The sequence below is a fragment of the Periplaneta americana genome, chromosome 6 (assembly GCF_040183065.1).
Source record: "Periplaneta americana isolate PAMFEO1 chromosome 6, P.americana_PAMFEO1_priV1, whole genome shotgun sequence".
Lineage (NCBI taxonomy): Eukaryota > Metazoa > Arthropoda > Insecta > Blattodea > Blattidae > Periplaneta > Periplaneta americana.
The window spans coordinates 6,331,644-6,349,192 of record NC_091122.1 but is presented as its reverse complement, the minus strand read 5'-3'; the positions used below and the strand labels follow the sequence as shown (position 1 = coordinate 6,349,192).

At 33.0% G+C, this 17,549-nt stretch overlaps 1 protein-coding gene across 2 annotated transcripts in view; it reads left to right on the top strand.

Moving 5' to 3' along the window:
- The first annotated feature begins 1,162 nt into the window (after positions 1-1,162).
- LOC138700922 (dehydrogenase/reductase SDR family member 11-like) overlaps positions 1,163-17,549 on the top strand; it is a 32,818-nt gene continuing 16,431 nt past the window's right edge. For both annotated transcript variants that reach the window (XM_069827350.1, XM_069827349.1), the window contains exons 1-4: positions 1,163-1,382; positions 6,327-6,498; positions 10,341-10,470; positions 13,495-13,624. In XM_069827350.1, coding sequence (XP_069683451.1) covers positions 1,170-1,382; positions 6,327-6,498; positions 10,341-10,470; positions 13,495-13,624 — 645 coding nt within the window. In that variant the 5' untranslated portion in view covers positions 1,163-1,169. The remainder of the gene's footprint in view (positions 1,383-6,326; positions 6,499-10,340; positions 10,471-13,494; positions 13,625-17,549) is intronic.

The following is a 17,549-nucleotide window of genomic DNA, read 5'->3' as shown; positions in this document are numbered from 1 at the left end:
TTATCTGTCTATCTATTTATTTACTTATTCACTTATTTATTTGTTTGATTTTTATTTATTTACTTGCTTGTTTATTTATTTATTTATTTACTTACTTTACTTATTTATGTATTTATTTACTTATTTACTCACTACATTATTGATTTATTTATTTAGTTATTTATTTATTTATTTCCATGTTTATTTATTTACTTACTTCCTTATTTACTTACATTCTTGATTGATTAATTTAGTTATTTATGTATGTATATTATATGCTTATTTATTTATTTATTAATTATTTTCTTAGTCACTTTTCTTATTCCTGTTTATATATTTATTTACTTGCTTCCTAATTTACTTACGTTTTTATTTATTTATTTATTTATTTACTTATTTATTTATTTATTTATTTATATATTTATATATTTATTTATTTACTTATTTATTTATTTATTTACTTATTTGCTTACTTCCTTTGCTTATATACTTAGTCATTTATTATTTTATTTATTTATTTATATATTTATTTATTTATGTATTTATTTATTTATTTACTTATTTATTTATTTATATATTTATTTATTTATTTACTTATTTATTTATTTATTTATTTATTTATATATATATTTATTTATTTACTTATTTATATATATATTTATTTATTTATTTAATTATTTATTTATTTATATATTTATTTATTTATTTATTTATTTATATTTATTTATTTATTTACTTATTTATTTATTTATTTATATATATTTATTTATTTATTTATTTATTTACTTATTTATTTATTTATTTATATATTTATTTATTTATTTATTTTTTTGCTTACTTCCTTTGCTTATATACTTAGTCATTTATTATTTTATTTATTTATATATTTATTTATTTATGTATTTATTTATTTATTTACTTATTTATTTATTTATATATTTATTTATATATTTATTTATTTATTTATTTATATATTTATTTATTTATTTACTTATTTATTTATTTATATATATATATATTATTTACTTATTTATTCATTTACTTATTTACTTATTTATTTATTTATTTATATACATATTTATTTATTTACTTATTTATTTATGTATTTACTTATTTATTTATTTATTTATTTATTTATTTATTTATTTATTTATTTATTTATTTATTTATTTACTATAGTCCATTGCATAATGTGGGCGAGGCTACTATATGAGGCCTCCCATCGGATGTGCACATCGAGGTCCTTGGTTCGAGATATGTCGTCGAGCTGCATAATGCGCTGGTTGGGAAAGACAGCCGTGGTGACAGGTGCAGGTGGTGCCATCGGCTCTCTTGCCTGCAAGAAGCTGGCGCTGCTGGGCATGAACGTAGTGGCCGTGGACCTCCAGAAATCCAAGGCGATGGTCAGTCTTCATTACTGTTTTATACCAACAGAACATCGTCATCTGCCATTGCCATACTATCATTTACCATATACCGTAATTAAGTATATGTAGCCTGTATAGTATTTTAATAGTATTTATGTCAGAATATCAACCATGTATCATTTATCATATCACATCGAATATTTTATCAATATACAGAGTGTCCCAAAAATAAACCCACAAAATTTTCTTAGAAGTTCTGTAATGTAAAAAACACAAAAGCAAAAGCTTTCAATCTTCCAACTTAAATACATCTTGAGATATTAAACAAATATAATTTATGGTTAAGCAGTACATCATAGATATCGGACATTCAATTTCTAACTTGCTGCAGAACCAGAGAACGGCCCGCCATACACTGCCTAATCCCCTATGGGTAAAGTCAAGTTTACATAATTTTTTTACTATTAAAAACTGGATATGATTTGAGCGAAAAAAAAAAAACAAAACATTCTACAAATAACACAAACCCTTTCCCTTCTTTAAGCCTCTCCGAGATTGTCTAACTTTCTTTCATTATTGAGAATGGTCTTTAACAAATTCACAGAATAATAACTTGAAAAATATTTAAAATTTGACTGTGGGGTTTTCATTGGCATATTTATTTATTCTGTGACTGTACAACTAATCTGTCGGTCTATTTTTGAGACAACCTGTATATCATAAAATTATACATAGATAACATACCATAAATCAAAAATGTCATGCACCTTATTATCCAGACTCTTCAGTAGGAATAGTATACAGGGTGTACCGTAAATAATGTCATTAGTTTCAGGTGTTTATTCTTTGAGATATTTCAAACAAAAAAGTTTAATACAATTGAGTAGCTAAGTTCCAGAATTGCCTAAGCCACAATTACACTACAAAGTGACCTCGTTTCTTAGAACTAGGCCTGTACGCTCTCGATTGGAAATTATTTCTCATTTACTCTAATCTAATATTTATCTAGCACATTTACTTTGGCACACACACACACACACACACACACACACACACACACACATATATATATATATATATATATATATATATATATATATATATATATAATTTGAAATTGCAATGAAAATTACAGGAAAACGGCTGCACGGATTTTAATGAATGACCTGTCATTTTGAAGCTTGGCATCCAAGGATTTTCAGAAAAACAGTAACTTTCGGTGAAGCGTTAGTTTTGCTACATAATTTTCCTATTTTCCAAAATCCATCTTTTGTCAGTTTTGAGAACTAATTGCATTTCAGAATAAAACAAAACACATACTACAATAAACAATAGGCTATTACATGAAGGCCATGACCTGCAGGATTGCTGACATATTTAGAGTTCAAATTCAATTGGTTATTAAAAACTTCAAGACTTACTAAAAATAATTTACAGGTCTGATTCTGCGGTGTGTAATTTTCTGAGTACTGCTGTGTATTGGATATTAAAATCTTCTTCCCTTCCCTTCTAAGAAGGGAACGAAGTTTCCAGATTAGCGTTCGTCTGTAAGATATTTTTTTTTTTTTACATTTTAAATAGCATTTTTATAGTTTTTTGGGCATTTATGAATTGCATTACCGCTATTTTTATTTTAAATGTAGGCTACACAAAATACTAAAAATGTGTTTTTAAGGAACAAACATTGTTTTTAGACATTTATAGTAGTTTATGATTCATAGATCGTAATAGATCGACTATTGATCAGATTTTTTGTATTCGACAGATAATGGAGAAAAAAATGGGAGTATAAGGGTACAGTGCATCAGTTATTCATAGATTTTAAAAAGGCATATGACTTGGTTAAGAGGGAAGTATTATATGATATTCTTATTGAATTTAGTATTCCCAAGAAACTAGTTCGATTAATTAAAATGTGTCTCAGTGAAACATACAGCAGAGTCCGTATAAGTCACTTTCTATTTGATGCTTTTCCAATTCACTGCGGGCTAAAGCAGGGAGATGCACTATCACCTTTACTTTTTAACTTCGCTCTAGAATATGCCATTAGGAAAGTTCAGGATAACAGGCAGGGTTTGGAATTGAACAGGTTACATCAGCTTCTTGTCTATGCGGATGACGTGAATATGTTAGGAGAAAATACACAAACGATTAGGGAAAACATGGAAATTTTACTTGAAGCAAGTAAAGGGATCGGTTTGGAAGTAAATCCCGAAAAGACAAGGTATATGATTATGTCTCGTGACCAGAATATTGTACGAAATGGAAATATAAAAATTGGAGATTTATCCTTCGAAGAGGTGGAAAAATTCAAATATCTTGGAGCAACAGTAACAAATATAAATGACACTCGGGAGGAAATTAACAGCAGAATAAATATGGGAACTGCGTGTTATTATTCGGTTGAAAACCTCTTATCATCCAGTCTGCTGTCCAAAATCTGAAAGTTAGAATTTATAAAACAGTTATATTACCGGTTGTTCTGTATGGTTGTGAAACTTGGACTCCGACTCTGAGAGAGGAATATAGGTTAAGGGTGTTTGAGAATAAGGTGCTTAGGAAAATATTTGGGGCTAAGAGGGATGAAGTTACAGGAGAATGGAGAAAGTTACACAACACAGAACTGCACGCATTGCATTCTTCACCTGACATAATTAGGAACATTAAATCCAGACGTTTGAGATGGACAGGGCATGTAGCACGTATGGGCGAATCCAGAAATGCATATAGAGTGTTAGTTGGGAGAACGGAGGGAAAAAGACCTTTAGGGAGGCCGAGACGTAGATGGGAGGATAATATTAAAACGGATTTGAGGAAGGTGGGGTATGATGATAGAGACTGGATTAATCTTGCAGGATAGGGACCGCTGGCGGGCTTATGTGAGGGCGGCAATGAACCTTCGGGTTCCTTAAAAGCCATTTGTAAGTAAGTAAGTAAGTAAGATATATCTGTAGGTGAAATTGTCGAACCAAAACATTAACTACAGAGTGATTCATTTGGGTATGAATAAAATAAAAACATTGTAAAACATTTGCTATTGAACTTTATTTGTTGAAACTTTGTGCATACAACACTGAAAGATGGGAGATTCCTCAGAGCTCAACATGATCCCCATTGCACACCCTGCACAACTCATAACGGTGATGCAATTCAGCCCATGTCCGTTGTAACATAAGAGGGGTGATTTGTTGAAAAGCTTGAGTAATTTTTATTCTCAGACATCAATGCTCCTGGGTTTATGTGAATAGACAATATCTTTAACAAAACCCCAAACGAAGAAGTCAAGAGGGGTCAGATCTGGGGAGTTTGGGGGCCAAGCCAAGAGGTAGCTGCTTCTCATACTGGGTTTCGCCTGCGACCTCCTGCATGTTTTTTAACACAGAATCTGTTTCTACAAATGTTCGATACCACAACATTATGGAATCGTATTTAGGTAATTTATGCACACCATACTCACGTCGAAATTCCCTTTGAACACTTTTAACACTCTCAAATTTAACATACCAAAGAACACATTGTGCCCGCTGTTGATTTGTAGTAGCCATTTTAATCATTTACAACTTTCGTTTATCGTTTCAGATTATGCATTGTTGATTGCCATATATGGAAACTCCCATCTTTTAATCATAATATAACCAGCAAGAAACTTTTCCTACTAACATAATAGCTTTATAATAATAAATTAATATTATCCATACCCAAACGGATGTGACTGTATGTTCCTAAGTTGGTACAGTAGAGCGTAATGGGCTATTCCATATGAAATCGATCAGTAAAAAACCTCGCACTTTTTTGTACTCTAATTTCTTCCCTACTTATACAAGGTGCTGAGGAGAGTGCATTTTCAAAAATATACTATCGAAAGATCGAAAGTCAAACGGTTTTCGTACTATTGAGCGACAAATTTAGCGTATTTTATAAAAGCAAGCCTCTTTCAGCGCTCAGAACTCTGGAACCATTTACTGCAGAACATTGAACGAGAACTTATTTTGAAGCTGACATTTGGTAGGTTATGTTAAGAAGTAATCCTTATTTTTTATTGTACACAGAGAGACAGATAGTCTGATTTTACTTGTTTTTAGGCTTTTTTGGCTATTTGTAAAATTTTTAAAAAAATATTGAGAAAAAACCTTGCATTATTAAGAGGGATTCGGCATTGTTTGCTTAGTGGCTCGGCAGTAAGTTTCGAGGGTATTAAATAAATTATTTTCACACACCTAGACTTGAACGGTACAGTACCGCACGCACTGGCCGAGAACTGAAGATAAGCGAGCGATGGGCGTCATTTTACTCCTGTGTTTATGAAAACTTGTGATAAAGCTAGCCCAGCCATGACTGCTAGACGACACATCACGTGTTTGTCTCCTGGCCTTGCTTGCCTTGGCTACCTCCCGCCTCACAGTCAGCTGGTTAGTTCACGCGCGTACTATTTATTTTCTTTATTTGATATTTTCAATACTTTCTTATCAACAGTGCACCAGTAAAAAATGTGTGTTTATTTGTACTTTCAATGCGGAATCTAACCATATATTTTAAAAATATTTGTTCGTGGCCAAAGGCGTCTTAATGAAGAAAAATCTAAATTTCTCCATTTCCATAAAAAGTAAGAAAATCTGTTTATATGTCAATATAAACTTTAATTTCTCAGCATCAAAATAAACCATGATTTTGATCATTGGGTGAAAGGGTTTCGGAGCAACAACAGTTTAAAGTTGCTAATTTTATGAAAATACGATAAATTTAAATATTTTTAATTTAAACACTATGAAGTTCTGATGCCTCAAACTTTGCACAAAGCATTGTATCACAGTTGTCTACGGACAGAAAAAGTTTCATTGTATTTAAAAATTGCAAGGTAAATTTTCTCTATATTTCGGTCGATTTGAGATGGAATAGCGCAAATGAATATCTGATTTGCCCTCGATATAAATAAAAAATGGCGAATTATCTCTATTCATTTAGTTAAATGTTAACTCACAGGAGCAACTGGAAGCGGAGTTGCAAAACGCGGCCGGCAGGCTGTACTTCGAGTCCTGCAATATCACAGACGACAAGAGTGTGGCGGATCTGTTCTGCAAGGTGGACGAGATGTACCAAGGCGCGTCCGTGTGCCTCTGCTGTGCGGGCATAGCTCTGCCAGGGTCCATCATGAGTGAGTCTACAAAGCATTACATCTCTTTTAGGCATCTGATAACTTCTCAGCCCGTTATGGGACTCACAATATTGGCTGGAAGCTAAAAATTTTATAGCATACATTGCTAGACAAGGCTTATTTAGTTAGGGTATGTTAGATCGCCTGGGTTAAGCGGTTTATGTTAGTTTAAGGCAGCCGTGGCGAGAACGTGACTCGCGAGACATTGTGGCTCGCAGTGATAGCTGTGCATTTCGCTTGCTTCTAACCTCCGCCAACCCCCACCCTCTCACTCACTGGAGTCAAACTCCGTTCCATTTGTATTTGTCTCTGACCTGCGAGTGGCATATGTCTCTCTCGAAACCATGTACGAAAGTTCCAAGTAGGATGGGAGGACGCATTTTTTTGCTGTCAATATGATGAGAATATTAAATGTATGATTTGTTCACAAGTATTACTAGGAAAACGGTTGTATAACATAAAACGGCATTATACCACATGTTACTGATGAAACATTAAAGGGTTAAGTGTTATTGTTGTCGTCATCATCATCATCATCATCATCATCATCATCATCTCTGTACGTCGACCCTTTTTCAGCAGATGTACGAATAATGCGGTTAGCTCTTCAATTTGAACTCACTGATTTACTATGTGATGTCAAATGAAAGCTAGATGTAAGGACTTGACAAATGTTGAACTTTCAAATCTTTGCCAAAAAATAAATATCCGAAGCTTCGTTCTTTCGCTTGCTCTGTTGAAGCCATGTTCTTTACAACTTACGTTTGTGAAAAATTATTTTCAACAATTAAAATAGTAAAAACCAAATATAGATCACGACTGACAGACAAATACCTTCGTGATCAACTACGACTGGCAGTAAGTGACATAATTCCTGATTCTGAAACTCTGTCGCAGAGACATTCTGAAGACAGTTAATTTTAGGTTGTGATATTGTTCATTTATTGTTCATTTCTTTCTTCGTTACATGTACTAAACATTAGTTTGTAGCCTTGTACTGTATAAAATTATATTTAAGTGCTTGACGTAAGGAAAATGAAAATCCGTTAATAAGTCAGACAGTTGCTTCACATCCCCTTCGGGTGTCCGCCTCCCTCCACAGGTGCTATGCACGTTGCATGTTACACAGTGGCTCGGCGGACGATTACATTTTCGCCACCGCTGGTTTAGGGCAAATTAAGGAAAGTTTACATTAGAATTCTAGATAACACTGGTCTACAGTGATTTTGATACTGAACAAAAACAAGTGTACCAACCCTAATTTGAGTGTGCCGATTACAGATCTGAAGTCCGTTTTTTTTTTCTAGCACATAACAATTTTAAAATAATAACCTTTTAATTTTTGAAACAAGCCACACGTTGACGCAAAAAAAAGATATTTATTCCACCCCTTCACATTAAACCTGGCCTGATGAAAAACTTTATGCGGGCTATGAATCATGATTGTGGTGGCTTTAAGTATATGAAGGAGAAGTTTGGGAGAGTGAAAAGTGATGCAAAATTGAAGGCAGGAATTTTCGTTGGGCCAGAGATTCGACAGTTGATGTGTGAAACTACGTCCAGGTCAAAACTGAGTGCTTTTGAACTCGAAATTTGGGACACATTTGTACTAGTGTCAACTAGGTTTTTACGAAATTATCGAGCTGATAATTATGCTGAGCTAGCATAAATGCCTATAGCATTTCAGAATGTAGATTGTCGCATGTCTTTAAAAATGCACTTTCTTCATTCACACATTGAGTTTTTTTCCCCATCAAATCTCGGCGATGTAAGTGACGAACATGGTGAGAGTTTCCATCAGGACATATCAACGATGGAATCCAGGTAACAGGGCCAATACGGTCCGAGCATGATGGGTGATTTCTGCTGGTTCAACCACATGCCAACATAAGCGTAAAAGCAAAGGTCTCGAACACTTTTAACAGAGTTTTTAGTGCTTACTACATATTGGAAGTGTATATCTTCTTACAAATGTATTTAAAATAATATAACATAACAATTTGCAAAAAATATATATAAACTAAGCTCAATTTATATCTCTGACTTTACGATAAAGGTATACAGGGTTAGTTAAAAGTCCCGCACCACCTAAATAACTTTTGTGCGAGATCGTGCGTATTTGCTTGTTTTCCGCACAGAACCAATACGCGGTAAGTGTGAAATACCACATTCAGTATTCCCAACGTAACACACATAACAATTTCCCTCTTCTTACCGCTTAAGCGCGACATTCATTTTACTGCTTTAGGCTTTTAACATATTATTTTTAGAGACGTTTAACATAGTAATAATTGTAAATTGGAAACTTACCACTGCAATTTCACCTAAATTGCAATGTTAATTATTGTTTTTAAATATTTGCAAAATTTAAGTAAAGTCTACTACTCCACATAACTTATTGCATTCCTGATACAAGTAACATTAAGGTACCCGTGAAAAAAATCAACGAGATTCCAGATGCCGATGTTATTACTGCAATATGTTATATAAATAATATTGTTAAAATATTAAAATGAAAAATAAATCATTACATAACCTTAGCGTTTGTTTTAAGTTCGCATTTATAGACTGGGGAAAAAAAAGACAGACGTATATCACGGCCTGCTGGAGTATAGTAAACACAGAAAACATTTTAAAGCAACAATGTTGAAGAAAAATATTTCGGTGTTCCGAAGTTGGCGTCATTAAACAGAAACCGACATGGAGATTTCATTGCAACTAATTAGAAATTCGTCTTTCAGGTATGTAATAAACGATCTTCGCACAAAATAATGTACGATACACGAGCGGTATGTTTGTTTTCATGTTCTCGGAAATTAAAAAAGCTCAACTACGTTTCGCTTTTTCAATCTTTTCCTCGACCATGAAAACGTCAACATACCGCTCTTGTAACGTATATTACTATTGAAGCATACGGTTCAGTGACATGAAACTTGGTATGTGAGGATAACCATATGCTAAGAACTCAATAATGGTATTACGAAGTTTCTTCTACTTCCTGTTTAACCGGAAGTAACTCCAAATCTCTTATCTTAAATGAAACAACCAATATATGTTTTTATTTTTGAATAAAGCTCATTAAGAGCTTTTCAAAAAGTACACACACTCCATACTTCTGTACAAATTCAGTGTTGCTAAATAAAAATGGAAGTGGTGCAAGATATTCCTAAAGCCTGGTTAAATCATTCCTTAAATGGTTTCTATGATCGAGTGACACATTGTAAAGCAGCTGAGGGCTACCAATTTGAACACATAATTTAGAAGGTGAGCTAGCTTTGTTTTGTTTTTGTTAAGGAAGGAGTATTTTATTATTTTAATATTCGATACACTTTTCTGTTTTCTTGACTTAGCAACACTGAATTTGTACAGAAGTATTGAATGTGGGTACGTTTTGAAAAGCTCTTAATGAGCACTATTGAAAAATAAAAATATATATTGGGTGTTCTATTTAAAATAAGAGAGTTGGAGTTACTTCCGGTTAAACCGGAAGTAGAAAAACTCGGTAATAGCATTATTGAGTTCTTAGTATATGGTTATCCTCACATACCAAGTTTCATGTCACTGAACCAAATGCTTCAAAAGTTATTTAGGTGGTGCGGGACTTTTAACTAACCCTGTATACTGAATTGTAAGATTTAGAATTAATGTTACTGTCCCATAACTCGAAAACCTGACGTGCTATGATAAATCTGATTACAGATCTGGAATCAGAGCATCAATATCAGTATAAAACACTTGAAATTTCCTCAGTAGCAAACAGAAAGTTTTTTTTTAATAGACCAGTGTAATAGAGGTCCTAATTGAATATTCTTTGGGCAACTTATGATGGTCCTGTTTCTCAGGCGGGGAGTACAAAAACTGGCGTTCGCAGATGGACGTCAACCTCATGGGTATGACTCTCTGTTCCCGGGAGGCTATCAGTTCCATGAGCAGGACCGGCAAAGAGGAGGGACATATCATCCATATCGGCAGGTGCGCGTGCATATAGTGTTATTAAACTTATTTCAATACACAATTCTCAGCTTAAAACGCCAAAAAAATTAAATAAAATAAATGGCTATAATTAAAAACTTATACGACAAGCAGAAAGTAATAAAGTTATTATTATTATTATTATTATTATTATTATTATTATTATTATTATTATTATTACAACTTATTTACAAATGCCTTTTAAGGAACCCGCAGGTTCATTGCCGCCCTCACATAAGCCCGCCATTGGTCCCTATCCTGAGCAAGATTAATCCAGTCTCTATCATCATATCCCACCTCCCTCAAATCCATTTTAATATTATCTTCCCATCTACGTCTCGGCCTCTCCAAAGGTCTTTTTCGCTCCGGCCTCCCAACCAACACTCTATATACATTTCTGGATTCGCTCATACGTGCTACATGCCCTGCCCATCTCAAACGTCTGGATTTAACGTTCCTAATTATGTCAGGTGAAGAATACAATGCGTGCAGTTCTACGTTGTGTAACTTTCTCCATTCTCCTGTAACTTCATCCCGCTTAGCCCCAAATATTTTCCTAAGCACCTTATTCTCAAACACCCTTAATCTCTGTTCCTCTCTCAAAGTGAGTCCAAGTTTCACAACCATACAGAACAACCGGTAATATAACTGTTTTATAAATTCTAACTTTCAGATTTTTTGACAGCAGACTGGATGATAAAAGCTTCTCAACCGAATAATAACAGGCATTTCCCATATTTATTCTGTGTTTAATTTCCTCCCGAGTATAATTTATATTTGTTATTGTTGCTCCAAGATATTTGTACTTCTCCACCTCTTCAAAAGATAAATTTCCAATTTGTATATTTCCATTTCGTACAATATTCTCGTCACGAGACATAATCATATACTTTGTCTTTTCGGGATTTACTTCCAAACCTATCTCTTTACTTGCTTCAAGTAAAATTCCCGTGTTTTCCCTAATCGTTTGTGGATTTTCTCGTAACATATTCACGTCATCCGCATAGACAAGCAGCTGATGTAACCCGTTCAATTCCAAACCCTCTCTGTTATCCTGGACTTTCCTAATGGCATTCTCTAGAGCAAAGTTAAAAAGTAAAGGTGATAGTGCATCTCCTTGCTTTAGCCCGCAGTGAATTGGAAACGCATCTGACAGAAACTGACCTATACGGACTCTGCTGTACGTTTCACTGAGACACATTTTAATTAATCGAACTAGTTTCTTGGAAATACCAAATTCAATAAGAATATCATATAAAACTTCCCTCTTAACCGAGTCATATGCCTTTTTGAAATCTATGAATAACTTATGTACTGTAGCCTTATACTCCCATTTTTTCTCCTTTATCTGTCGAATACAAAAAATCTGATCAAGAGTCGATCTATTATGCCGAAAACCGCACTGATGATCTTTCAATAGTTTCATCTACGTACGGAGTTAATCTTCCCAAAAGAATGTTGGACAAAATTTTGTACGACGTCAACAAAAGTGATATTCCTCGAAAGTTACCACAGTTGGTTTTGTCCCCCTTCTTAAAAATAGGTACAATTATGGACTCCTTCCATTGTTCTGGTACAATTTCCTTTTTCCAAATAGCAAGTACAAGTTTATAAATTTCGCTATATAATACGCTTCCACCCTCTTGTATTAATTCTGCTGGAATTTGATCGATACCTGGAGACTTGTACTTTTTCAGATTTTCTATCGCAATTTCGACTTCTGAAAGCGTGGGTTCCGGTATGAATGGCTCAGCAGTTTGTATTTCAATTTCGTCCCGATCATTTCTACTTGGCCTATGTGTATTTAGTAGTTGTCCAAAATAGTTTTTCCATCTGTTCAGGACTGAATGAGTGTCTGCAAGCAAGTCACCATTCTCATCCTTGATCACGTTTACCCTTGCCTGATATCCATTTTTAAATTCTTTTATACTCTTATATAAATCTCGAATGTTTTTATTCTTACTATTTGTTTCTACCTCATAAAATTATTATTATTATTATTATTATTATTATTATTATTATTATTATTATTATTATTATTATTAATCTATCGCTATTTTTTATTATTATCATTATTTTATTTATCATTGTTATTATTGTTACTACTATTATCATTATTATTTATTATTATGTTTATTATTATTATTATTATTATTATTATTAATCTATCGCTATTTTTTATTATTATCATTATTTTATTTATCATTGTTATTATTGTTACTACTATTATCATTATTATTTATTATTATTATTATTATTATTATTATTATTATTATTTATTACTATTATTTTTATTGTTATTACTGTATTGAAAACCGAAAATCGTAACAGACCAGCTAGTCTAATACATGTTTTGGGTCATTATTATTATTATTATTATTATTATTATTATTATTATTTATTACTATTATTTTTATTGTTATTACTGTATTGAAAACCGAAAATCGTAACAGACCAGCTAGTCTAATACATGTTTTGGGTCATTATTATTATTATTATTATTATTATTATTATTATTATTATTTATTACTATTATTTTTATTGTTATTACTGTATTGAAAACCGAAAATCGTAACAGACCAGCTAGTCTAATACATGTTTTGGGTCATTATTATTATTATTATTATTATTATTATTATTATTTATTACTATTATTTTTATTGTTATTACTGTATTGAAAACCGAAAATCGTAACAGACCAGCTAGTCTAATACATGTTTTGGGTCATTATTATTATTATTATTATTATTATTATTATTATTTATTACTATTATTTTTATTGTTATTACTGTATTGAAAACCGAAAATCGTAACAGACCAGCTAGTCTAATACATGTTTTGGGTCATTATTATTATTATTATTATTATTATTATTATTATTTATTACTATTATTTTTATTGTTATTACTGTATTGAAAACCGAAAATCGTAACAGACCAGCTAGTCTAATACATGTTTTGGGTCATTATTATTATTATTATTATTATTATTATTATTATTATTATTATTATTATTATTGCACAGCGTGTCTGGGCACCGTGTAAGCGAGAAGGAGGACCTGCACTTCTACCAAGTAACGAAGCACGCCGTCAGCACGTTGGGGGAGGCTCTGAGACTCGAGATGGCCGTCCACGGCTGCCCGTTCAAGATCACGGTAAGCGCACACTCCTACGATGGGTCCACGAGTCACCTTAGACGTACACGACATGATATTTTATAAAATTAATCCTCAATAGACAATTTCTTCAAAGCCTAGAACAGGCCTGCACAAACAGCGCTCAACGAGCGCGCGCGCTCCTTCGGAGCGGGAGAGCTGTGTTTACCGCTCGCCGAAACGGAGAGGAAGATACGTCAGAATGACATAGACTTGCTATAGGTAGAGGAGAGGGAAACGACCACTCAGTTATCTAGTGGAGTGCAGTGTGTAGGCCTATTCTCAGTAACTGTTTCACGTTGCTTACCTACTGCTACAGTACAGTATGGAGGAATCTAAAAGACGGAACATAACATTTAACGATTTACAGCTCGAACTTATTGATCTTCAATGTGACCTAAGGGCTGAAGATCGTTTGAATAATACTACTAGCCTGGTTGAGTTTTACAAGACTAAACATTAGCAATAATATCCACGACTACACAGGCTGGCTGTGAAAATGATTGCTATGTTTGGCTCAACATTTATATTTGTGAGCAACTGTTTTCTATAATCAACTTTAATAAAGGCAGACATCGAACATCTGTAACTGATGTTTCATTACGATCAGTAGGCTACTGTTCCTTTCAGATGCCAACAGCATAAAACCTCGTTTTGATGTACTGATAAATAAAAACATAACAAAATGATATTTTACATTTAAGTAGCTATAGAATTTCTATTATTTCTATAAAATAAATATTTCTTTATTAATTAATAATAGTCCAAGATAGTTTTGCAAACACTGAACGGGAATTCATTTCATAAGCACTCGTAATAGTACTTCCTTTTGTGTACATTTTGTACGAGATCACCCCCTTCTTCCAGTCCACCCTCATACTGAGCGCAGCTAATATCTGCATTCCGCTCATGAGCTGTGAGCCGGATCGGAGAGCGCAAACCTTGAGCAGGCCTGGTCTAGACAAACAAGCTGAATTATATTACGATTGCACAACAATAGAAGGGTTTCCAAGGCCTGCTCTATACGTTATCAGTATTTCTTTTGTTTTCAACCGAAGTTCTAGTAAGACAATAAATTAATTCATATCGATATCGACTAGATCGGGATTACCAACGAACGCTTCTGTAGGATTACATCGTGTCTACAATTTTAATTGTGACATCATATTCCTCAAAAGCTGCATATCTACCATTAGATTCGTAGTAAAATAAAAAAAAAGAATGTTATTAAAATTTGTTCATATTCAGAAGTTACCACTGACAGTATTTGCCTTTAAAGTAGGCCGTTTATGTATCTCCAGACTCGTGTTTGGAGTTTGCTTATGAAGGACTCTCCTTGCTGTTTCGACTACTTCTCTGTCATGACAGAGGTGCAGGTAATCTAAAGCAACTTATGCAGGCGCTTCAGAATATAATGTTAAAGTACTGGCTTACACAAACAAGGAAACTGTTAAGGAGATCGTGTCGAAACCTCCCCTCAAACAACGCACACACCATCTTCACAGCAGACAAAGAAATATAAAAAAAATTACCTGCCCATACTAACTATAAGTGTGTGGAAACTTGACTGGACTATCGCATTAAGCAATATGACGCGTTTTTGGGAAGAGTAAAGGCTGGTTCACAATAAGCCGGGAACGGAAACGAGAACGAGAAAGGAAGTGTTAAAATAAATTGTTAAATAGTTAATTGTGAATGCTCACATTTAAATGCATTTATTTTAAAATTATTTCCGTTCTCGTTCTCGTCGTTTCCGTTTCCGGTTTTTTGTGAACCAGCCTTAATTCATTTGTCATCTTTCGTGAAAGCCTACGCTGTTATTTCACATGCGAGATGACCTTGTACACTTAATACACTTTGTCAAAACTACCTACTTAATCCTTAACTTGGCAAAGCTTCATTTCTCACACTTACTTACTTACTGGCTTTTAAGGAACCCGGAGGTTCATTGCCGCCCTCACATAAACCCGCCATTGATCCCTATCCTGAGCAAGATTAATCCAGTCTCTATCATCATATCTCACCTCCCTAAAATCCATTTTAATATTATCTTCCCATCTACGTCTCGGCCTCCCCAAAGGTCTTTTTCCCTCCGGCCTCCCAACTAACACTCTATATGCATTTCTGGATTCGCCCATACGTGCTACATGTCCTGCCCATCTCAAACGTCTGGATTTAATGTTCCTAATTATGTCAGGTGAAGAATACAATGCATGCAGTTCTGTGTTGTGTAACTTTCTCCATTCTCCTGTAACTTCATCCCTCTTAGTCCCAAATATTTTCCTAAGTACCTTATTCTCAAACACTCTTAATCTCTGTTCCTCTGTCAGAATGAGAGTCCAAGTTTCACAACCATAAAGAACAACCCGTAATATAACTGTTTTATAAATTCTAACTTTCAGATTTTTTGACAGCAGACTGGATGACAAAAGCTTCTCAAACGAATAATAACAGGCTTTTTCATATTTATCCTGCGTTTAATTTCTCATTTCTCACACTAGTTTATTAAACCGTGTCGGACCGTAAAGAAAACAACTATCGCAATGTCCATATTTTATATGTTGTACAATATTTTAGTATTGTGAAATTTTAATTTTACTACCAATTTTTTGTCAACAACAAAATTCTGCAAGCAGGACAATGCAATGGTGATCTGCATAATCTTTTTCTCGTTCATTAGCATTAAAGCCCAAGTGTTTAGTTTTATTAATCACTAGCCGTACCCGTGCGCTCCGCTGCACCCGTTAGAAATAAATATAAAGAAATCCCATAATTAAAAAATGATATTTGATCCAGGGAACATTCGTGTTTGATAGAAGGATAAATCGTTTAATATACTACTTAATTTAAATTGTGTTTAAATAATTAAAGTGCGATAATTTTGGTCCAGAGAGCACTCATTTGGTGCAATGACAATTCTTTTAACATGTTTCTCAGTTGTTATTACATGCAACCATAGTTTAATGAAGATTGACATCATTTAGATTTAATATCTATACTTTATTTTACTTGCTATATGTTTCCATTGAATTATGGTAATAACTTAATTTTAACCCTTGTTTTCTACGTATTCAGTAAATGGCGCTTGGCCCACTATGGTTCTGAACCCTTCAATAACTTAAATTATATTATATAATATTACATATTATATTATACATTACATTACATTACATTACATTATATTATATTATATTATATTATATTATATTATATTATATTATATTATATTATATTATATTATATTATATTATATTATATTATATTATATTATATTACATTATATTATATCAGAAGTTACTGTAATAACATTATAGCATTATGTCCATCTAGAGAAACTACACTTTCCAATGGTGAAATAATAATTAATTATACAAATCGGTTAATTCAGCTTCCGATATTACTTCATACAAACACAGAAACATTCTCTGTAGGCTATCTTTCATAGCTTTCGATTGTTGCTGTCCAAGGCCACTTATAGACGAAGTCATTTGTTTTTTAATTCATCACACGGCCTTAGATGGCAGTTATTTTAATTTTGAAACTCATTTATCTCATTAAATATCAGTCCTATCAAAATTTTTCAACGAATAAAACTTATCGGAAATGATTGTTAAAGAAATTTTTGTTATGTAACATTTTTCATAAAAATCAATAATAAGCGAGATATTTCGATTTATTTAATTCAGGCCCCCTTATAACCCCCCTTTTAAATAATGTATTTTGAATGCCATATAGCCTATAATCTAAGTTACAACGAACTTAATTTATATTCCAATTTTCATCGAAATCCGTTCATCCATTATCGCGTGAAAAGGTAACAAACATACAGACAGACAGACATACAAACAAAAAATTTCAAAAAAGCGATTTTCGGTTTCAGGGTGGTTAATTATATATGTTAGGAACAATTATTTTTGGAAAATCG